The sequence below is a fragment of the Lagopus muta genome, chromosome 9, assembly GCF_023343835.1.
Source record: "Lagopus muta isolate bLagMut1 chromosome 9, bLagMut1 primary, whole genome shotgun sequence".
Classification (NCBI taxonomy): Eukaryota; Metazoa; Chordata; class Aves; order Galliformes; family Phasianidae; genus Lagopus; species Lagopus muta.
In genome coordinates this window covers 22,939,541-22,962,554 of record NC_064441.1, presented here as the reverse complement: position 1 = coordinate 22,962,554, position 23,014 = coordinate 22,939,541, and the positions used below count along the sequence as shown (strand labels likewise).

At 41.6% G+C, this 23,014-nt stretch overlaps 1 protein-coding gene across 4 annotated transcripts in view; it reads left to right on the top strand.

Moving 5' to 3' along the window:
• Positions 1 to 23,014, top strand: part of LOC125697650 (glypican-5-like) — a 362,732-nt gene that overhangs the window by 222,987 nt on the left and 116,731 nt on the right. For all 4 annotated transcript variants that reach the window (XM_048955124.1, XM_048955123.1, XM_048955125.1 and 1 more), the window contains one exon: positions 2,250 to 2,370. In XM_048955124.1, coding sequence (XP_048811081.1) covers positions 2,250 to 2,370 — 121 coding nt within the window. The remainder of the gene's footprint in view (positions 1 to 2,249; positions 2,371 to 23,014) is intronic.

Here is a 23,014-nt window from a genome sequence, read left to right as displayed (position 1 = left end):
TTCTTAACATAGAAGGCTACACCACCGCTTTTCCTGCCTAGCCTGTCTCTTCTGAAAAGTTGGTAGCCATCCATCACAGCACTCCAGCTGTGCAAGTCATTCCACCACGTTTCCATGATGGCAACCATATCATACTTTTCTGACTGCAAAGTGGCCTTCAGCTCCTCCTGTTTATTACCCATGCTTTGTGCATTAGGGCACCTGAGCTGGACCTCCTTTTGAGTGGCAGTAGTCCTAATACCCTCATGACCATACTCAGGTGTTTCCACAGCCACCAACCTTACACCAATCCTGGTGTTCTTCCTACAAAAGGGTAAGTCGTCCTCCTCCTTCACCAAGGCACAAGACTGTGGGATCTTACTAGCACATCCCCTTCCCACAAGCACTGGGAAATCACAGACAGGCTCCATTCTAATGCCCCCAGTTACACCCACACCCCCCTTCATACCTAGTTTAAAGCTCTATCAATGAACCTTCCCAACTCCCGTCTTAAGACCCCTTTCCACCAGAGGGAGAAGCTTGTCTCGTGCAAACAGAGCAGAGGTCAAAAAACCCAAACCCCTGCCAGGCACATCAGGCTCGGAGCCAGGTATTAATCCATTGGTCCGTGATATTTAGTAACTCGTTGATCCCTATAACTGGTGGAATAGAGGAGCACACAATTTGTGCTCCCGAATCCTTGTATGGCTTTAACCAGAGGTTAAACAGTGAGCAGTCAAGAGCAATGGAAAGGCAAAGCCTTTATCTTCACTGCTGTTGATGAGTTTCTGATAAGAAAGTAACACACACAGAGGATCACTGAAAGGCTGGTAGAGTCCATGAGCTGACCCATTCATCTAAGTTTATTCTGTACCGCGATAAGATGATTTCAGAAAGCCTTATTAGGTGTCTCTGTACATCTGCAGTGACAAGCATGTATTTTCATCTGACGAAGAATGAGGAATGTTCAGCAAATTGCCTGGTCGGTGGATAAAGGTATCTTTACAAAGATACCTTCCTGTGTCTTCAGAAAAAGGCAGGCTTTCTCTGTTGTCCAAGTGATTTGGTAAAGTGGGTTGATACAATTTAAACCAGTCTTGACTTGAAATTAATCCTTTATCTGTGTTCTTCCTGGGGACCTTTGTGCAGCTCTCAGAGCCTGCTTGGAAGATCAGAAACTGGCCATCATTTTGCACATGCCATTCCATCTTGGAAGTTTATGCTTCTGGATTAGTTTATGTTCTTATGACTTACACAAAGAAAACTTAGTCCATTTCCTTTAAAAAGCTCTCTGAACATAAAAATATAAACTTACTGAAATAGGTTTTCCTTAATGTTTGTCTTTTAGAAGTACTGTTTCGCCATTAGTGAAAAAATGTTTTTTTCCTCAATTCTTTGTTTAAACTATTTGTTTGTCTTTTTTTTTCCCAAGCAGTGAAATTTGTTCATTTTACTGAAAAGGTGGCCCTGGTTCAGTCCTTTCTCTTATTAAACAACAGTATACCCAGTATGCTTTGCCAGCAGTGTTCATAAAATTGATGGTTTGTCCTAAGTGAAATCAGGATTAGACAAGTATATTTGGAGATCAAGGTGTCTCTTCACCAAAGAAAGAAAAAGGATTTAGGTAATTTTTCCACTTTGAAATGCCGCCCTTGGCTTCAGCATAACTTGGTTTTACTGAAGCACCAACTGGTGAACAGCTGGTGTATAGAAGTATGTAGGTATGACCTAAGTGATAGATGTGGCAGGACCTTTTTTCTGGCATTTGTCCAAAGGAGCCGACTGATAACTGCTCAGTTGGTAAAGGTGCAGCTGGGCATCTGGTGGGCTCCTCGCAGGCACTGTCTGAGAGCTGGGTGTGGGAACTAATGGGTAGTGCAAGCATCTCTCATTTGTTTGGTGACAAACGAGTGCCAAACTACGAGGGCTGTTCCGAAAGTAATGCTTCCTATTTTTTTATTTTTTTTAATGTTTGCCCATAACATCAGAAGAGGATGTTGGTGGGATGGCAGTAAAGATTGAACCATCCCACTTATATTAGAAATGGAAGTAATCTCTGTGGCTTGTAGAATTGATGTTCATTTATGGTTTGAATAATCTGATGATACCACAGAGAAACTAATTTTGTTCTCCCTTGGTGTATTTAAATGCATAAGTATTCATTACAATTTTCTATTACCATCTCCAGAATATTTACTTTTGGAAGTTTTTATTCATGTGATTTTTATTTCTGATGGTTCCAATCAGTGATATTTTCTGCTTTTTTTCAGTTATACCAGCAGAGTTGTTTCCAGTGGACTGAAGGCTCAAATTAATAACCCAGAACTGAAAGTCAGAGGACTAGACCCACTCATCAGCAATTTGATTGATAAGCTTCAGAACTTTAATCATGTAAGTAACTTTAGAGATTAAAGCATTTTACCACCAGATCTGATGGCAGAGCTGAAGCCAGATGAATGGTACCTAAATTTCCCAGAGCCCTAAGAGAGCCCTGAAGAGGCCTGGTAACAAAGGCAGCCAGAGATTGTCTTGTGTCATCTGGATTATAGATTTATAGATAATGAGACAAAATTATTTCCCTGGAAGTTGCTGTAATTCCTGGCTGTTGTCCCATAGCATTCAGTTCACTGTCCTGTCTGGAGTTCCATTGAGCATCTCCTGAGTCCCTCAGTTCACAAGAGTCAAGTTCTGTTTCTTAGCCCTGTGGAATTGTTCTGGAGGTGTTTCTCCTTGGTTGAGCAGCTTTGTGGCTAAGATGTAAACAGATGAGAAGACAAAACAGATCTGTTAACTGTGCAATAACTGAACTGCATAGAACTTAAGTCAGGACAAAAGGCACTCCCAAATGTATCAGCTATGCCCCTTTGAAAACATCATGATACACCAAAAGAATCACTGAGTTTGTCAGATGCATGATTAACCTCTGTCTGCCTCTGTCGTCTGCTAGTCCCCATGGATCTGCAGGCTTTTGAAGCTAAAGGCACAGCTATGAGATGTTACAGCTTCAACACAGCGCTGTGAGCTCTTACAGCAGTGCCACTCCAAATGAGCTGGAGCTAACAGATTTAGCAGAGATTGATTTTCATTTAAAGTAGGCGTGTTTTCTTGTCAGCTTGGAAGAATGCTTTCAACAGTGCGTTCACAGTCAGATATGTCTGCACATGAATCTACTCATAATCCTTCACCGTTACGGAGTGATGGAGACCTTTTTCTAAAAAAAGAGCTGGAAGATTAAAGGCAACCTTTGTGGGTGGGATGATCAGGAAGAAAAATAGTCTGCTCAATTAAAATGGGAGGAGGCATGGCTTAGTCAGAATGTTGGGATTTCTTAAGATCATGAGTGTGAGGAGGGAGTTGTGGTTTGATTTCTTATTTGCTCTTATTGTTACTTCTTATTATTATTATTACAGCCCTCTTTTACTTCTCATCAGCAACAAGTGGTAAATCCATAACCTGTAATTGGTGTTTCTATTAAATCTGGATTGTCTTTTATGTTCTGTAGTCTGCAGTTCAGGGATCCTTTGTATTGCACGGCTTTAACTTGCCATAGGGGATTGCAGCAACGAGGGTGATGTGGTACTTGATATTGTGGTGAAATAGACATTATGTGGTTAGACTGATGAAAAGGGTAATTCATTATTTATCTGCCTTTGTATGTTATCAAATAGAATGTTAATTTACTTTATAAATATTAGATATATCCGTCTGTGTAATCATCCTCTATAAACACAAACAACAGAAAATAGTTAGATTGAATTAAAAGTAGCTATGTATTGGAAATGCTTTGTCTGTTGTAGAAAAAGAAAATCAGAACAGTCTCATTATAATTAGCTGCATACCAACTTTCTTATGTACACTTAAAAAATACCTTCAAAATACACCTATTAGTTAGAAGAGTAAAACTGAATTCTTCGTATCTCTTCATCTAAGTTGGAAATATTGCTTTCTGTTACTTCTAATTCTTTTTTATGAGAATATCATCTTTAAGTAAATGTAACTACCATCAGATCGAGGTGCTTAGCAATAATGTATTCCAAGGGTAAAGGATTAAACAGAATATTGATTATTGCCCTAAGATTGTTCGTTCTTAAGTACTTGGAATAATATGAATTCCTTTGATCATAATTTTAGTAAGATTTCTTCAGAGATCAAAGCATCAAAGAGTTGCTAAATATCTAAGGCTTTCACATATATCATCAAACACATGTAGTTGTTTTTTTTCCTTCTTCTTGAGTTTTTTTTTCAGTTGTGGTATTAACACACAAATAAAAACTGGCACTGAAAAGCCAATTAAATCTGGATTTTAAAGAGCCATTAGCGTGTGTAGGCTGTGTAGGAGAAGAGTGATACAGAATCCTGGTATTCTTTTTATGAGCCATAGGTGTGTTGGAATCTAAGCAGTGCAACAGTGACAAAGTAACATCTTTGTATTCCCCTAAGTATTTGAGGTTAGCAACGGAATTTTAAGCAACACTTGCATATCTCATACGCAGAAACGAAGCAGAGAACAAAGCAACACATCAGAGCTGATTTAGTGTGTCTACGTCCCACTCATCTTCCTCCACTTAACTAATATTGCTAAACTGCACAGAAAAAAAATGTACTCTTGGTAAGAGGCAGCTGTGCTGAGACTGAAACACCAATAGCATTTCCTAGCTATGAAACCAAGCTCTAGCCTTGTAGCATCTCTGTAACAGAGGGCCTGGGCCTGTCAGCCCTCTGTCTCTGACTTTTCACAGTGTACATTTTTGAAAATTGGGATAATCATCTGCTGGGTTGATTTGGCATACTGTTATCTACAGTGGCATACTGTTAGCTACAGCCACATTCCAACCAACAGCATTTATTTTTCCCCAGGTTGCACCTTAGCTCAGAACTTCCACACTTTCTGGAGCAAGTGGAATTGCTGCTGCCTCAGCGAGCCTTTGTGTGCCTGTGGCTGGAAGCAGCCCAGCCCTTCCAGCACGGAGCATGCTGAGTCTAGCACGTTACACATCATCTGTATGCTAGTCTTCCCCATTTCATAGAAACACAGAATTGCAAAGTTGGAAAAGACCTACAAGATCATCTAGTCCAACCCCCCTCCCATTCCTATTAGTACCACAAGCTACTGAACCATCTCTCGTAGCTCCTCATCCAGGCGCCTCTTGAACACTGCCAGGGACGGCGACTCCACCACCTCCCTGGGCAGCCATTCCAGTGCCTGACCACCCTCTGAGAGAAAAAGTTTCTCCTAATTTCTGGCTTGCATTTGGGTGAAATGCCAATTCATTGGAGATTGTGGTAGTTTCTCACTCTTTTCATCTTGGAGTTAAATCCTCACCACGATATCTTTTTTTAAACAAAATGATTATGCAAATAGCAGGCTATTTGATAACACTTTGTGAAACTGAAAGAAATTCAGAAATTACTGTCATTTGTGCCCTTGTCAGATAAGGTATTTGAAGGGTTTATTGTGGCTGTTGATTCATATACCAATGGAATTACTGAGTTACAATTTACTATAGGTAAAAATTACTGTAATGCAGAAACAGATCAAGTGAAGTCCCAGTTGATTTTGAAAAACTAGCAGTCAACAGTGGTATCTTTTCCATCCCCCTTTTTGATGAATAGAGCAGATGTGAACTGCAACTGATAATAAATATGAAAGCCCACGTTGTACCTTTTTTGAGGGCTACTTCATGCCACATAATTGTACTTTAATGTGTCTTAGTGTTTTTCTTCAGTGTAATGCTTTTCATGGTTCAAACACAAGAGCTTAGGGAGCTAAGGCTAACAATCCAAAAGTAACAATTGTATTTAAAGCAATTAATATGCTAGGGGAAAGGGGAAAAGCTTTGACTATACCTTGCCTAGCAGGGTTGCACAGGCATTCTCAAAGAACAGTAAAGTATAAGTAACATACAAGTTTAACTTCTTTGTCTAAAATCTTGACAGATTTTAAGAATACAGTGCGTTTTGCTATTGTCATTTGGAGCTGGATGCTTAAGGCATGGCTGTAAATCAGGAAGACAGTGCAGAATCTCAGTGCTTAAAGTGAGAGTGATACTGAAGCAGAACTTGCTGGATTCAGCCCTATGTATTGTTTTCTTCCCCAGTGAAACCACATGGATCTGCCAGGTGGCCTAAGGAAAACGTGTGTCTTGCAGCAAAGGAAAGGAAAGATAGAATTAACAAAACTCCAAATGGAAATGTTTAAAGTCCTTGTAAAAAGCGAGAGAACAAGGAAAAAGCAAATTGACTGTTTATTTCCCGCTTTGCTCCTGTCTTCAGATAAGCTATCATCTCACATTACTTCATCAGTTATATAGTTTGTCAACCAGTTGTTATTTTTTTCAAAATGTTCATGCTTATTGGATTCATGGGCCGTTTTTCTTCTCTTCTGCTAAAAATCAGACATCTCTTTGCTTCCAGATATAAATGCCGAATGCCCAGCTCTGAGATAAGTTACGGCCTTTTTTGTAATTCATATGTAATGAAACAACTCATGCCAGTGCTTGAAAGTATCCAGCTTATTCAAAGACTGAGTATAATCTTTCTCTCTCTGGTCTTCTGTGTGATTTTTCATTTCTTAGCAAATACATATGTACACATGTAACATATGCTGTATAAAAATATCAAATATATTTCGTCATATATTTCAGATTTTGTCATGTCTCAGATTAAAGCAAGAAAAGATACATCGGTTCTGGCAGCCTGGGAAGTTTAAACAAAAATCAGAAGCAGTTTAATGTTCTTTCTTCTTAATTGACAGATTTCTATCAGATGTAGTTCTTAGCAAATTCTTTTAAGCTTTTCAGTGATGTTACATTTTCCCATTGACTTGTCAATCAAAGCTGAGACAAAGCACTGGCTGTCTGCTGGGGGGTTCCTTTGTTACCAGGAAAGGTCGAAATCAGTGACAGCCCTCTTTGCAAAGCAGTGTAGCATACAGCAGTGCACTGGGATATAGTGGTATATGGAAGGCTGCATGGCAGTGGAGATGCTTCTCTAGGAAGCATTGCTTGCAGTGAAGGCTGTAGATCCCAGGCAATTAAGAAGAAATGTATTGAAATAGTGGGCTGGGGCATCTGAAGTCTGTCAAAATCCTCTGCTGGCTGGAGATCTCTGCTAACTGCTGCTATGAAACTAGAAGTGTGTGCCCCTTCCTCATTTCTGACCATTTCATGTCCGTGGTGGTGCTGGGTAGCAGGGATGAGCTGGGGGCTGCAGGCAGCTCAGCAGGCTCCTGCTGGAAACCATACAGATGTGGCTGTGAAGGGAGAAAAATTTAGACAGATCCTCTTTCCTGTGAGCCCTGAGAGCCCAGTTCAGCCTTGAGCCCATTAGTCTGCAGCTGGAAGCTCCTAGTGCAAGGTGCGGGAGCTGCAGTCCTGAGGACGTGCAGGAGTGCCTCATCACATACCCTTACACTTTATAAAGAAAAGGAGTTTGGGAGATCTGGATTTGGTTCTGCAATGGCTTTAAAGCTCCTGCCAAAAGCAGAAGTTAGTCTGTGAATCAGCATCAAGGGCTTGCTCTAGCCCAGTCCTGCTGAGAAGCTGTCACAGAAGCACTGTTTTATGGAGAGCGCATGTTAGTGTTGTAATCTAATCCTAACAGAGTTATACATCATGCCTGGTTGAAATCCGTGTACTTTTGCTGTCCTGAGGTCTGCAAATTGTTTTTGTTAAATACAGTGATGCAAGATACAGTTAAACAATATTAATTAGGATCAAGGAATGACTTTTCAGTATTAAAACCAACATCAAGATTTCAATAGAGACAAGAATCATGTGACATAGTAATGCAACTAACCCAAAATGAAACATTTTAATATAAGACAAATCTGAATCGTTATGTAAATCTGGTGTATTTTATTATGTGCTAGAAAACATAGCATGCTGAAATGCCCATTTATTATTCATGTGTTGTGCCTCAGAGTATGCAGTGCTATTTGTCTTGCAAGCATTTGCAGAAATTATTTGCCCAGATGGGCCATTGTATGTGTTTTGTTTTGCTCATTGGGGGAAATTAGTCTTAATAAATCAAAATCACATATTGAGTCACAGTTGTGACTTCAGCCAAATAGGGGAGAGGGATGGGAGAGCTACTGTTTCAATCTATAACTGAGCCAAAACATTTCACATTTAGGAAAACATATTTTGAAAAGAAGAGTGCTATTTTAAGAAAAGCCAAGATCTGTCTGTTGCCTGGACTGCCTGATTCTAGCTGCGTCTGATGGCTGTGCTCACAGTTGCCCTGAAAGTGCTTGGAATCCTTTGGGTGGCATCTGGAAGCAAAGGGGGTTGAGCATCACAGGTCTCTCCTTCGGATGGACAGTGGTACTTCTCCATCAGTTGTGGGAATACTGTGGTTTCTTGCCTTCCCGAGGGAACTGTGGGACTCTTAATAAAATGTCCTTGTGCTATGAGATGCTAGTCGAAATACATGCATTTGAAAATACAAAGTCGTTATGGTTTTTTACTAGAAATGTGCCTTTGTGATGGCAGAGGGGATGAATTTTCTGATACCGCTAGGTTAGCCTTTTGGATGTTCATTGATTTTTTTTTAAGCTAGAAAACAACTACCGTTGATTTATGTCTAATAGTGGAATTAAGATTTAGTCACAATAAAAGTAAAAAATACTTTTTAAAAGTAATTGAACTTCTGTAAAGTATTTGATTGTATTATTAGCCTACCGCCTTTCTTTCATTGCTTTAATACTTGTAAGTGATACACATTTCATTTAGTTATGATCATTAGTACTGTGATCATGGTATTTGCTTTTGATCTCATTTCTGAGTTACAATCACATGCTTGTTTTTGGAGGTGGTTTGGTAAGCTTACATAATATGAAAGAAGAGCAGAGTTTTATGATGATTGTCCTTATAGGGTAGGTGAATGGTCTTCAAACAATTGGTCAGTGGCCAAAAGCAAGTACTATAGGGTGGACACAAGCAGTAAAAAGCAGTGTAAGAAACAAAGCTGAAGACTGTCCAAACTTGACTTCTCAAGCTCCAGTGGATCTGCCCTGGCTGTCACAAGTACAATCACGTTTATGCTGCTGAAGTACACTGCCACTTCCCAGTTAAAGCAGAAAGTCTGTTTCCAGCAACCATCTGCTAAATGAGACCCAAGAAACCTCAGACCAGGTGCCCTCAGAGGTTTCTATTAGTGGGTGACTGATCCTGGGACCTCAGGTGCCCCTGTGGTTGGCTCAGGGTGTGGGCCCACCTTTGGGTTTTAGAGAAAGCCTGAATGTTGGAGAGACTCATACTATGCATTTATCTATCTAGAATTCCCACAAAGTCTTCCCATCTCACGCAAAAGTCTGAGTCTTACCTGAGTTTGCTAATACTGTGAAAGACTGTGAAAGAGCACTCTGGTAGGGATGGAAATCGCCTCATTCCTAACTCTCTTAATTTTTATCTTCTTACCTTTGCTGTGATATGGAGGTTTGCAAATAGACCAAGCTCAGCCAATGCCAAAACATGTAGAGGGGATTTTATAAACTGCCATGCACTCTGATTTTCACCCTGTGTTATTTTTATGAATACTGGCTAGTCCTTAACTCATACCACTTTACTTATCTTTCTTACCCCCAATGAAATGTTTTGTTTCTGAAAATCAGCCTGATCTGAGTCCATTTAAAAATAGCTGGGTTAGGTGCATTATGTAAAGGGAGCATGGAAGCTCATCACCTGATTACTTTGTGCTCCAGGCAGTCTCTGCAGTTTGCTCCTAACTCATTTCAGTCCTGTGTAGGCATGAGGCCAGCAAGTAGACGTGAGAGAAAACTATAGCAAAGAATGGAAAATCATTTCTTTGGCCATAGGACACTGTGGCATGGTTTATTATAAATATTGTTCTATCTGGATTAACATCTGGGTAATTCTGTAAGAAGTTTTTCCAAAATGTATTGGTAATAGGACTATTTTTAGGGGCATGTATTTTAATTCTGATTCTTCTTTTGCCATCTCCTACCACTATTTGCCAGAATACAGAGGTTGCTGGAGAATAGCAAACAATTTGAAGTTGGAGGGGATAATCTGGAGATCATCTGTTGAAGGCAGGGCCTTTGACTGGGATATCTAGGGCTCTGTAGGACCAAGTCCTGCATGTCCAGTGAGGAAGATTCCACCTCTTCACTGGGACACCTCAGCTTTGTGTGGCTTTGCTTGCTTGCTTTTACGGATGATAATACACTAGTCTTAAATGCCTGACTTCCTGTTTTTAGTGGTCTTAAGGTCTGGCTTGAATTCATAGACAACAGTGCATAGGCACAGAATAGGCCCTTTATACCTTTGTACACAGAAATATGTTTCAGCATTTAAATCAAGAGTAGTTACGCTGCTGCTAAGTTGCATGGTATCTAGGAGTTCCTGCTTCCTCTAAGAAAACATGCAAAGGAAGTGACTACCCGGGGCAATCAGCACATGCTGGTGTCTCACACAGAGCAGGTTCCTGTGCATGTCTAGCCTGCCAGGCTGCCACAGTGTTCATAGACAGAGAGGACTGATTGAGCAGAAGCTGCAAAGTGCAGAATTTGCATGCACTTCTAGCTGGAAGAGCATTTACTGCTCTGCGTGTGAAGCTAAAATAAGCCTTGGTGTGTTAGGATAGCATTTGCTGGCTGCTGTGCTTTTGAACAGCAGGGAGGTGTGTGTAAGGGGCTGTTTGCTGTGGCTCCTACTCCTGAGCACAGATGGGACACTCACTGTCTTCAGCTGTGACTTCAGTGCTGAAGATGCCACGTGGCCTTCATTGTCTATACCCCTCAGCACCCCAGGCTTACACTGATGTCTAGCCTTACAAATATGATTTATTTACTGCCTACTGTTCAGTGACACCTACAATCTGCTCTTCTTCTTGGGACTGTCTGCATTTTAAATGAAATAATACATTTATTTCTCCTGCCTTTTTCACGCATCTGAAATGAGCCTGTGCCTCAGTGTGGATATATAGGAATGGATCTACTTGGGGCTGAGTATTCCCAATCCCAGATGTCATGCATGAACTTGTCATTATGCAGAATAATCACCCAGGAGACCACCAGTTCCCTCCAGATGTGGGTGGCCTTGCTGTTACATAACACCAGTAGCAAGGAGAAAAGGAGAGAGAGTAAATAAGATGGTGCTACTTCAGGTGGAGAAACTACACTGGCATCAGTATTTTCTCCTGGAGAAATCTAAGAGAGTGTTCACAAAGGGTAATGTAAGCAAGCAAGACGTGGCACATATAACCATTCTCAATTCTAGAATCAATATTTATGGCTCTGACTTTAGGGATGTAAATAATTCCATGGGCTATTCACTTTTTATATAATTATATGCACGTGTGAGTGAAGAACATGCTTAAAATATGAGGTGAAGAGACCGGAGTAAGCCTGCCATGGCAAAACCCTTGGTGTAATTACTGGAGAAGAAACCACCTTCCTCTGTTGTGTTGCTCAGATCTGGATAGTGAAGACTGTCTCCCTGGATCACCCCTTCCCTTGGACAATGAAGGGGCTCTTCCAGCAAAGCCAATAGTGAGCACTATCATGTATCTTCCTTAGTTTTCTCTTTACCTGAAGCCGTCATTTCAGTGTGGTGTTTCAGCATGCAGGCACTCAGCTCTGCATTCAGGAGCACGTAGGATGTCTGCTTTTTTGCTACGTGAGCACCCGCTGTGCCCTTGCAAATGTATTTCTGCTTCCCAGACTAGTGGCAGTGTGCACATCTCGTCCCAGGAAGGGGTGTATAGCCGACTGAATTGTTTTGAAGCAACCACAATGTGTCCTCAGTCTTACACAGTTCAGTCACATCTGAAGACAACTCTGCATAGGCCTCTATGTTCTTCTAATGCACGTAATGAAAAAGAAAGGATGCATACATTCTGTTGTTTTCAACATTTGGAAGAAAGAAATTTACACTAATTTATTGGTAATTCTACTATGGAAAATACTCTTTCTGGATGAGGAGGACTTTTCCACAATTAGGAAAGTATATCTTGAAACTAATTCAAACGAGTTTAAGTGATGGTCAAAGTTGAGTAGCCAGCAGCAAATATCCAGAGCACAGCCTTCTGATATGAAGCACATTGTGTTTTGAGTGCTGCCATATGTCTGCACAAGTCTCAGCCTCCCAGACACCATCAGAAACGCTCGGTGGTGTTTCAGGGCTCTCTGGCTTGTTTGTTCCTTTCAGTATCTGTGAGAAGAGTTGCTTACAGTGGAGTTTTTCAGAGTGATATGTTCATGGGAGTGAACTGGCAGACAAACAATGTAATTATTGGATAATATAATGAAATATGTCTTGTGCTTCGCTGCAGTAAAATGATGCTGAGCCGTATCTGATGTGGCATTTGAAATAAGAGAATGTAATAATAATAAAAATGGATTGCAGAATGGTAAATGGAAAGCTTTGGATTTGGTTTTCTTAGACTGTATAATTGGGTCTGGATGAAATCATAAGGCGAGGGCTTAGTGCCACGGCAAGCTGCAGGCGCTGTGAAGCCCTTGATGAAGCTGACCATTGTGCCAGTGACTTGAATATGCATTTAATATTAAAGAGCTTTGCTGCATGAAGTTCTCGTCTCGAGGGTAATTCTGAGTCATGTAGCACGACACTGAAATCTTAACAGAGGTATTTGGAATGAATCACTTCAGCTCTTAGAGGTCAGATTTGGACTTCATTTAGAGTGTTCATGAACCATATGAAGCAATATTATATTTTCTTATTAGAAAGATTGCTTCGGTTACTGTTTAAAATACCTTTTTATTTGAAGTTTTTTTTTCATCTGGTTTGCTAATCACTTCCAAGGATTTTGTATATTAAGAAATTGCACACGAGTCACCAGACTTAAAACAAATATGCTTTGGGGTGGTAATGTGATGTATGAACTAATAATCCAAACAACACATAATGAATTGCTACTTCTGAGACAAACAAAACTAAATGAACTGAATTTATTTTGAAAAATGGAATAATTGCTTTTTGAAATATGAGGTTTGTATGTAGCTCCTAGATACAGTGAGTAATGCCAGAAAGTCATGAGTGAAGGTGCAGGAAATGGGATTATCTGGCTAATAAAACAGCTTAGTTCAGCAGTAAAGAAAAGGCATCTAAAAATTTCAAAAGTAAGAACATAAAAACTCTGAACAGTGCAAAGTAGAAATTGTGATATATAAAACTCAGGAAGAAAAGCGGAAAGGATGGTGGAAAACCAGTTGGCTAGAAGGGCCAAGGATGGTAAGAAACTGCCTTATCCGGCATGAGGAGGTATACTGACGGGTAGTAAACAAATAATAAGGATGCAGAAAGTGTTTCGGTGCAACATATGAATTCCAGTAAAGGCTTTTTATTTTTTTTCTTTATTCTTCAGTGAGGCCAAAGCTGCCCAGATTGCCTGCCTGTCAGCCTGCTCCCCAGCAAAACGTGAGGTGCTCAAGTTCAACTACATTCCCACAGCCCATTTTATCCGTGCAGGAAGTTTCTCTCATTCTGAAGTTCCAGAAGCCTTTGGACTATGCAGACTTGCTAACACATGTGGCAAATCTGATTTTTGAGGAAAGGCTCTTGGAGGAAGTGCCTGACAGGGATGCACAGGGAGCATAAATGGGGGCAGAGGCTGCAGGACACTGTGTCTTCTTGGGAGTTGTTGCTCACAGGGTTATAAGTGTAGGTCTGTTACACTGCTTTGATTAAGCTAGTACAGTCTTTTGTATGTGGGTGCTTTCTGTAATGACTTCAAGCAAACCAAAACTCGAATGACCGTAGTCTGGGTTTGGCAAAAATAGTTCAATATGAACTGTTGAGCTGCAGTTAAACTAGTAAGCCAGAGCTAAATAGCCTGCTATTGCTGTGCTGTCTGCTGTTGGGCTTGTAGCAATTTCAGAGAGATCAGATGATCAAAATGCATGAGTTCCTTCTGGTGGGTACAGAGGGAGGAAAAGAATAAGACCATGTTGCTGGAGTCTCAAATCCATGAAAATTCTTATCTGTGGAGAATAGCCAACGAGTAGTTTGAATCATGGGGAAGATTTTAACCACTTTTTCTTTTTTCTTTTTTCTTTTTTCTTTTTTCTTTTTTCTTTTTTCTTTTTTCCTTTTTCTTTTTTCTTTTTTCTTTTTTCTTTTTTCTTTTTTCTTTTTTCCCTGTAAGGGATTGGGAAGTGGTCTAAATAGAGGAAGTCTGGTCTGGTTCCTATTAGCGTGATTGTCTGGGTCCCAGAGAATGCCTCATCCCTAGCATGCTCTGTGGACAAATTGCAGAGTATAAAAGAAAACACCAGAAAATTCAGTCTGCTTTTCAGCTATCTCTTTCTCTCGTTTCTTTTTTCCTTATCCCTGCCCCTCTGCTGGCAGTGAGATATCTAATTTTGCCCATGGCAGCTGGCTGGCAGTGGATGGCAGTATGCAGTGCCCATGGCAGTGAGGTGGGCTGCGTGCTTTTGGGGATGAGTGTGGGGATATGGGAGACACAAGTGAGATGAGAGCAATTTGTGGAGGATCTGGGCATGACATTCTTCCTTGCAGGGCCAGAATTTGGATCAGTCTCAGCATCACCCCATAACATCCCTCTGGGATGATGCAAAACATCCCAATCACATCACATGGCCATAAGGTTAATAACACAAGTTTGGGTGAGCTGAGGATGTGTCAGAGGGAGCAAACGGGAGATTTAGTACATTTGCACTTAATCCCTGGGCTTGGGTTTGTATTGAACCCTTGATCATCACAGTTAAAAGTAAATGGCAGTTGTGTTACCTCAATTAAATTTCATTTTGTAAGTCCTGTAAGGGAGATGGGAGAAGGCTGGCTCCTGAAGAGGAGGATGGCATTGATTTCTTACAGAGAAAGAAATGCTGAGAATTCAAACATTCCATATTTTCTCTTTCCAGTCCAAGACTAAGCAGAAGGTTAGCAGCAGGAGACAAGATACTGAACAAGACTTCTGTTTCTCTTGTTCCTCCCAGGCCCTCCTGTACTCTTCACAAACGTCTGTCACCCGTGCTTTACAGCAGCTCAAGCTTTCATTTTGGATGCTGCTCGTTAAGGTGGCTTTATACAGAATGCTATATGTGATGGAAACTAGATGAAATGTCTACAACAGCTTGAACAGGCTTCCATCTTATCTGGGCTTTGGTAGCTTTCAGAAATGTGTCAGCTTTAATGTACTCTGTTGGCATGTTTGTGAGTATGTGTTTTAGTATACATATTATTTTGGTCATTACTAACTGAAGGCAGCAGGCTCAAAAAGCAGCTGATGAAGCAGATGCACACATGTCCCTGACTACTCTGTCATGAGGTTTGTTTACCTGAGATGTTCATATTGACATGATTTTTTTCCTGGTTGCTCTGATTTCTCTGATTATCAGAGAGGATAAATTGTTGGCCACCCACAAAATCTCTGTCATCTGTGAAGCTCTGTTCCCACCTGGGGGGGGCTCACTCTGGGCAGCAGGATCCCCTACTGTGAGGCCCCTGGGGGTTCAAACACACCTTCCCAACCTTAGTACCTGTAGTGTCAGACAGGTCCTGGCTCAGAATTGCCCTTTGCACAAAGATTCACAGAGAGTAACTTCCCCAATCTCTGAAGAAAAGCTGAGGGCTGGGATTTGCTTTGGGGAATACCCTTTAATTAACAACCACCTCTGCACACCCCAATGTGAGACCCGCTGTAGTTGCTCTTAAGGCACTTCAATAAAAGGTGAGGGTTATTTTTAGTCTGCAAACGGGAGTTAGATCGTTTTGTGTTCTGTTATGCCAGATAGCTGACATGACTTCACTTTGTCCTTCTAAAGGATGACCTTTACAAAGGTGCAGATCTGAGAGGGATTTTCTGTCCATGAGCTCTAACTCTTTCAGGACTCTCAGGAGTTTTTAGACATGTTTATTGATTCAATATTCCTTTTAGGAAGGGCAGAAGTCCACACAGCAGTTCATGCTGTTCTGTTGGCCTTCACTGTGCAGTGCACATTCTGCGGTAATGTTGTGCTATCTAAATTCTGGGGGGATCTTTAAACATGCAGGCTTTAGTTCATTGTTTTCTTTGAAGTTTCACACTCATCTCTCCTCAAATTTGAAGTTTTTAGCCTTAAGCATGTGAGCAGGTCTTATTGCTAAAGGATTAGGAGGCTGGGTTTGTTTGTTTGTTTTCCTCTCACCACTGCAGAAAATGTGGAATTGCTGTTAGGAAATAGATATTTTTCATGTATAATGGAAGTTTATTCACATTGTTTTAACAACAATGGAAAGAGCTAGAAAGAGGGGAAATAGCTGCAGCAGGAATAACAGGGAAAGTTCACTGAGCAAAGTGCTGCTCCCTCAATAGTCACATGTCAGAAGCTCGGACATTTCTTCTAGCAGCTGGGGCGTAGGACAGAGGCATCTTTGCAGCAGATGCCCAAATTTGAAACAGAGTCAAGAAACATGCTGCACCTTGGTTGGGGCAATACCAGACATGGGTACAGACTGAGGGAGAAACTCAATGAGAGCAGCCCTGAGGAGAAGGAGATAGTCGTCCTGGTAGATGAGAACCCGGACATGAGCCAGCAGTGCGTGCTTGCAGCCTGGAAGGTCAGTGGTATCCTGGGCTGCTTCAACAGAGGGATGGCAGCGGGGCACGAAGGATCCCCCTCTACTCTACTCTTTTAAGGCCCCATTTGGGGTACTGCGTGCAGGCCTGGGACCCCCAGTACAGGAAGAGTGTTGGAGTGGGCAAGGAGGACGCTAAGATGGTCAGAGGGCTGGAGCACCTCTCCTGTGAAGAAAGGCTGATGGAGCTGGGCTTGTTCAGCCTGGAGGAGAGAATGCTATGGGGAGACCTCATTGTGGCCTTCCAGTACTTGAAGGGAGCGTATAAACAGGAGGGGGAATGGCTGTTTGTGAGGGTGGATGGTGATAGGACAAGGGGGAATGGTTTTAAACTGAGACAGGGGAGGTTTAGGTTAGATATTAGGAGGAATTTTTTCCGCCAGAGGGTGGTGAGGCACTGGAACAGGTTGCCCAAGGAGGCTGTGGGAACACGTGCACAGGAGGGAGACTCATTTCTACTGTGGGCAGATAGTGATAGGATAAGGGGGGGGGGGTGGCTTTAAACTAAAAGAGGGAAGAGTTCGTTTAGATATTACGAGGAAATTCTTTAGTTGGAGGGTGGTGAGGCACTGGAACAGGTTGCCCAGAGAAGTTGTGGATGCCCCATCTCCAGAGGTGCTTAAGGCCATGGCCCTGAGCTGCATGTGCTGGTGGGGATCAACCAGCCCACAGCAGGGAAGTTGAAGCTTGATGATTTTTATGGTCCTTTCCAACCCAAGTCATTCTGTGATTCTATGAACTTCCTTTTCAGCATTTCTGTCAGCTTGTTTTTGTAGTTGCTGGTGCCTGAGAATGACCCCAGTGCCAATCTGTCTGCCTTGTAGATCCACATGCAGGTCACTGTCGGAAGTTGTCTGCCCATCTGTCAGCACTGGCAGAGCTCTTGGGTCACCTCCCCCAGTAGCATTTCAACCTGCCAGGTATCTCAACCAGTGCTGTAGTCTAAGAAAATATTAAAACCGTGCAAGTTTAAGAAGAATAAGTGTTTGGAGAGTGTGAGTCCCCAGCTGCCAGGAAGGGTACAGAGTGGGCTGTGCTTTATATGTCAAAGAACCCACAATAAGGGGTAATGGGAAAGAGGGCTCTGAGCGGCCTAGCTGCAAGAAAAGCTTCAGTCGGACCTCATGCCTTCTTACAGAGGAAACAATCCAGCCACAAGACACAAAGCCACAGGAAAGCAGGCTGAGTTCTGCTTCCCACAGAACAACTTGTTCCAATTGTGCCTGTGATCTCAGCTTTGCTCTCCCAGTTGCACGCAGCAGTTTGTTGAACAAAAATATGGTGAGCATTCCCTTTCTCCAGGCTACACAGTAAGAATGGTTAAACTCTTTATTGCCATAATTATGAGCAAGTAAGCTCTCTGTGCCTCTGTTGACCCTTTCCAACCACTGCATTGTGTTGTCTCTGTTAGTGGCTGTAAATAGATCTGTAGTCCAAAGCAGAGAAGATTTTTGTGTTGGTTACTCTATTTGAACCAGCAGAGTTATGAATAAGAAGTATCAGTGGTGTTAAGAGCTTGAGCTTTGAAAGAAAATATCTCTGTCATCTGCATTTTTTAGAGTAGAGACTGAGTTTCTTGTCACTGCACATCAGCATCATGCATGATCTTGGACCAGTTGTGTTGTTGATGACTGCTTTCTGAAAGCTGATGACATTTCAGAAAGGCCTCACTGTGCTGAGAACTGCGGATTCCCAGCACTTCTGGAAAATAAAAATTAAGTGCTCAGCAGGAACACTTACCTGAATATCGCCTCAGCTTTCCTTAGGTTTCCGTTTCGTTCATTTTAGTGTACACATCATTGAACTATAAATAGTTATATTGTGTAATTGAGAGATGATGTCACAAGCTTGACAGCTGTCAGTCACATGTTGTGGTTTAGGACTGAATGACTGAATTATTAATGCTTCAGATGCAAGAGAGCCTGTTTAGCACTTCATAGGCAAGGGACTATTGTTAGCTTTCAGACTGCAGCTGCAGTCCTTCTCATAGTTGAACAGTGTGTGGCTGTGATTGACACTGTCAAAATGTTACTATACACACTGGAAAAGAGCTCTATGAAGCCATCTCAAGATGAGCTTCTTTCCTGAATAACTAATACGAGACATCAAGACATCCACTGTAATCCCACTTTCACTGGAGGCTACATGTGCATGAGATGTTGCTTTATAATACTGTGCATTGGAAAATTCTGAATCCATGAAAGTCACATCTGTGATTCTGTTTTGCCATTTGTTTCTGAACATGTCTCTGAGTATTAAAATAAAGTCTTAGGAAATAGAAGCCAGGGCTCCAAATAAAATGGTTATAGTTTGACCCTTATTTGGTTTTAGAATAACATTTATCCAGAAAAGAGTTGTTTTCAGTGACACTGGAAGTCTGGGGCATATATTTGAGAAAGAAAGAAAATTGCAGTCTGCTGCAATTAAGTTTTGGGTGTTGCTGATATTTGACAAGTTTGCCTGTTGCAGATTAATAGCAAAGGTAAGGAGTCAGAGAAGAGGAGATGAAACAAGGGCAGAAATCTGGCCTACAAAAGGAGGCAAAAAGGTTAGTCATTGAAAAAAAAAAAAAAGAAAAGAAAAGAAGGGAACAAAAAGTCTTTTCAAGTTGGAAAAAAGCTGTAGTTCTGATGAATTAAGTGCCAAAGATTTTGTGAGTTCAGTTTGCTGAACATGACCAGAGTGGGACTGCGCCTCAGAATTCTCCATTGCTTCTGAACCTACAGATGTGCATTAGAAATCTTGTGAAAACACGTTTCCTCGTGGTGTTTTGATACCTCTGTTCTGGCAGTTGTTCAACAGCAGGAAACACAAAGGGTGCAACAGCAGCGTATGTTATCTGCATGTGGGTTTTAGTGTGTATGTACTCTCAGTCCTTCCAGGTTTTCAGGGATCATTTGGCATTTGCCTGTGAAAGGTTCAGGATGCATTGGCATTGAAACCTTGAACTTATTTTGTAGAATATATCCATTGTTCATCCCAGGAAAAAAAAAGTGCTTCAGAACAATGTATGGGTTCATTAACATGGGGATTTCCTTTTTTTTTTTTCTTTTTTTTCTCCCCATGGCTTTGTTCTATTAAGCCTCCCTAGCCTTTGTGCAGAGCCTCAGCTGCCAGCTCCAGTTCCTGTGCAGGAGTGGGAGGCGTGTGTGTCAGAGCCTGAGGTCTCTGCCCCACGAGGAGCAGAGAAGTCTCGTCATAAGCAATGCTTTCCTGCAGCACTGTGTTCTGCTGGAAATGGTGAGGGAGAACTGAGTCAGAAGGGGCTCCCCAGGCAGACAGCTCTGTTGCAGTCAGGATATGCGAGGCACCTTTCAGCGTACTGAACAGAAATAGAATAAATTGGTGTAAAAATGGGGGAAGAGCAAATGCAAAGCCTCAGCTGAAGCACATTCACAGGTTGAAGATAGTGCTGTCAGATGGTAAATGCAGATGAATGTAAATAAATCAGGCTTCTAATCACCGCTTTGCTAACGCAGACAGAAATAGTTGGTCTTTCACAATCTCTGAGAAAGGCTGAATTGGTTTGTAGTGCCTTCTCATCACCAGAACTTATGATTATTATTATTCCAAAATACTTTCTAGTAGGTTGGTGAGACAGAGCTCATAGCAGCTTCTGATGTTAAAAGAAAAAACAGAAAACATTTATTTAGCAATGAGCAGCTTTCTCAGTATTCAGCTTGAGTAAGGCTGCCTCGCAGGATTTGGGTAAGTTGAGTAGAAGTAAAGGACGGTTACGTGGCAGAGGTGGAGAAGCAGTCAGAGCGGATCCGTAAGACAAATGAGAACTAAGTCATAGTATCCATCTTGCCGACAAGCTCCTGGTGTTCCCAAGGACAAAGTTCTCCGTCACGTTATTTCCTAACTTGTAACATACAGATAAACAACACCTGCCTTTGGTGTTACTGTGGCAAATGCTCCGAAAATGCCGATTGTGACCAGCGAGGATGGGAGGTGTGAGATGCTCAGCACCAAAGGTTGTCCTGCTGACATTAGTGAGGTGCTGGGTTACCACACCGGCTGTCAGTTGCGTGGCAAAACAGGTTGAGGGTTTTTTTGATAATTTGGCTAGAGCTTTGTCAAATACACATCACTTCAGTGTAACTGAAAACTTAAGAAAGAAGGAAATTGGATATAAAACTGTAAGCAAAACCAATCTGTATTCACAGAGAATTAAAGATCATCATTCTTCACTGTGTGTGGTTCAGTTGTTGGAAGCATGATTGAGGTAAAGGATAAGCTGTTCCTTGGAAAGATGGCTGCCTTTGTTTCTGGAGCAGAAAGCAGCAGTGGATATTGTGATAGATGAGGAGCACTGGCCTGAGAAAATGAAAGGAAATGTTTGGTGGGAATCACCTTTCTTCTGCCAGAATCACTGATCATCTTGAAAGGATTTAAACTATTTTCCTTGAGAACTGGAGATTAGAAGAATAATTGCAGATTTCCAATTTACAGAGCACTGTGGTATCCTCTGGACTGTTTGAGGGGGATGATGTGGTGCCATTACCATTTAGTATTTAATGATCCCATTGCTTTCAAGTTTTTTTCTTACCTTGTTTTGAAATACAGAAGTATTTTGAGGGAAACATCCTCTGAATGTTAAGCAAGGTTCCGTCCAGTTCCAAAGATTTCACTGCCTGACAGCTTCCTTGTGGCAACAATGAATTTGCCAGCAATTAAATGAACAAAAGCAAATTTAAAAATGGTTCGGATGGAACCTGTGCTGTACATGTGTACGTTTAAAACTAGAATATGTATATTTAAAAGGAGATGCTGAGATTATAATGTGCTAATGTGCTGTCTGTGCTAGAAGGAAATGACTGAAGGGCATGTGTCAGCATAGATAATGTAAAGAATTGAGATAAACAGTGATCGGTACACGAAATTTGCTAGGCTGAAGAGTTTAAGAAGAAACATTATGATATGAAGTAGAAGTGAACGAATGATATCTTTAGAATGCCATTCAAAGCCATTAATTCTGTGTGATTTCTGTGTAACGTGCAAAATGATTAGTAAGGTTTTGGACAGTTGAGAGTACACATCGGCAAATAAATTTTGTTAGCAGCAGAAAAAAAATCACTCCTCACCTAGACAAATAGGGATGAAGTTTGATAGTATTAACTGAATTCATTAATTATTATTCGGAGCTCATTCTCTAAAACGTGCCTATGATGTAGTTCTTCTCTAGTTCTGCCTGTGGTAACGGTGATACTGCTTGGCGTTTGTAGGATGCTCAGTACGTGCTCAGCACACTACCCCAGTTTGCTCAGCTAGTCGGCTGCAGGGGAGCTGGCTGCCCTGGTGGCTGGGCAGAAACACAGCACAGCTTGGATGAGCCTTTGTCTCATGTTTGGATGAGAACCTTGGGCCGTTTGACAGGTACCCCAGGGTCAGGGGTTAATTCCAGCTGCATTTCTCTGGAGGTTATGGGATAGCTAAGAAATCGGTGCTCTTTTCTGTTCTCTTTGATCAAGACTGCTTTCAATCCAATTGCCCTTTCGCGTGAGGAAGCTCAGTGCTGCAAGGCAGTACTCGCAATGGACAGACCTCCCTTTGTACAACAGTCCCTGATGACGCTGTGACTGATTGCAGGGGTGGAAAAGCAGAGCCTGAAATTTCATATCATTTTAAAATCAAACGCACTGCAATTGGTGATGCAACATTTTGGATGTTGTAGCTGACAGATTTGATTGTAGTGTAATGCAAACTGAGTAGTACTTGAATGTAAACTAATTTAACCTTCAACAGCAGGGCTCGTTAGTTCATGTGCAATGCAAGATGTTAAATACACAATGTAGTTACTAAAGTAGGCTTTAACTCCTTGTGCTGTTGTCACTGTTCTTGTTCAAAGTACAGCCTACGAATTACACAGAGTTTGGATTGGAAATAACAGCAGTCAGAGCATGAACTTGGGGTATTTCATTTGCATCACACCTTTGTGGGCAGCAGCGATCATTGTATTTTATAAGGTACCCTATAAACAGAAGCAAAGAGGGAAATGGAAGGCAAAGTTGATCCTACAAATTCTTCTTTTGCCAATTTCTGATGGCTGTGTCAAACTCTTGCATCAGAGCTAGCCACAGATCACATTCATTATACAGAGAGTGAAACAAAGCACCTGTAGAAACAGAAACTCAGTTCAATGGTTCTGCTGTTTCCTGGGCCTGCTTAGCAGGAAGGTGCTTAATTCCAGTCTCTTCTACAAAGCACTTAAAATAGCCTTAATTTTTATCAGTGCCTAAAGGTAAGATATAGCACATGCTCAGCAAACCCATTCTCATACGGTTGAGAGATTGGTGATGGAAAGAAACACCGTAAAGGTATTCCCAAATTTCAGTCGTGATTAATAAAATGAGACAGAAGTTAGCAGAGGTTCTCCCCATCAGTTAAAAATTGTGATGCTGAACCTTGCCTAACCTTTGAAAGTTCCTCACAGGACACCCGTGTTCTGTGGGAGCAGACAGGCTTTCCTG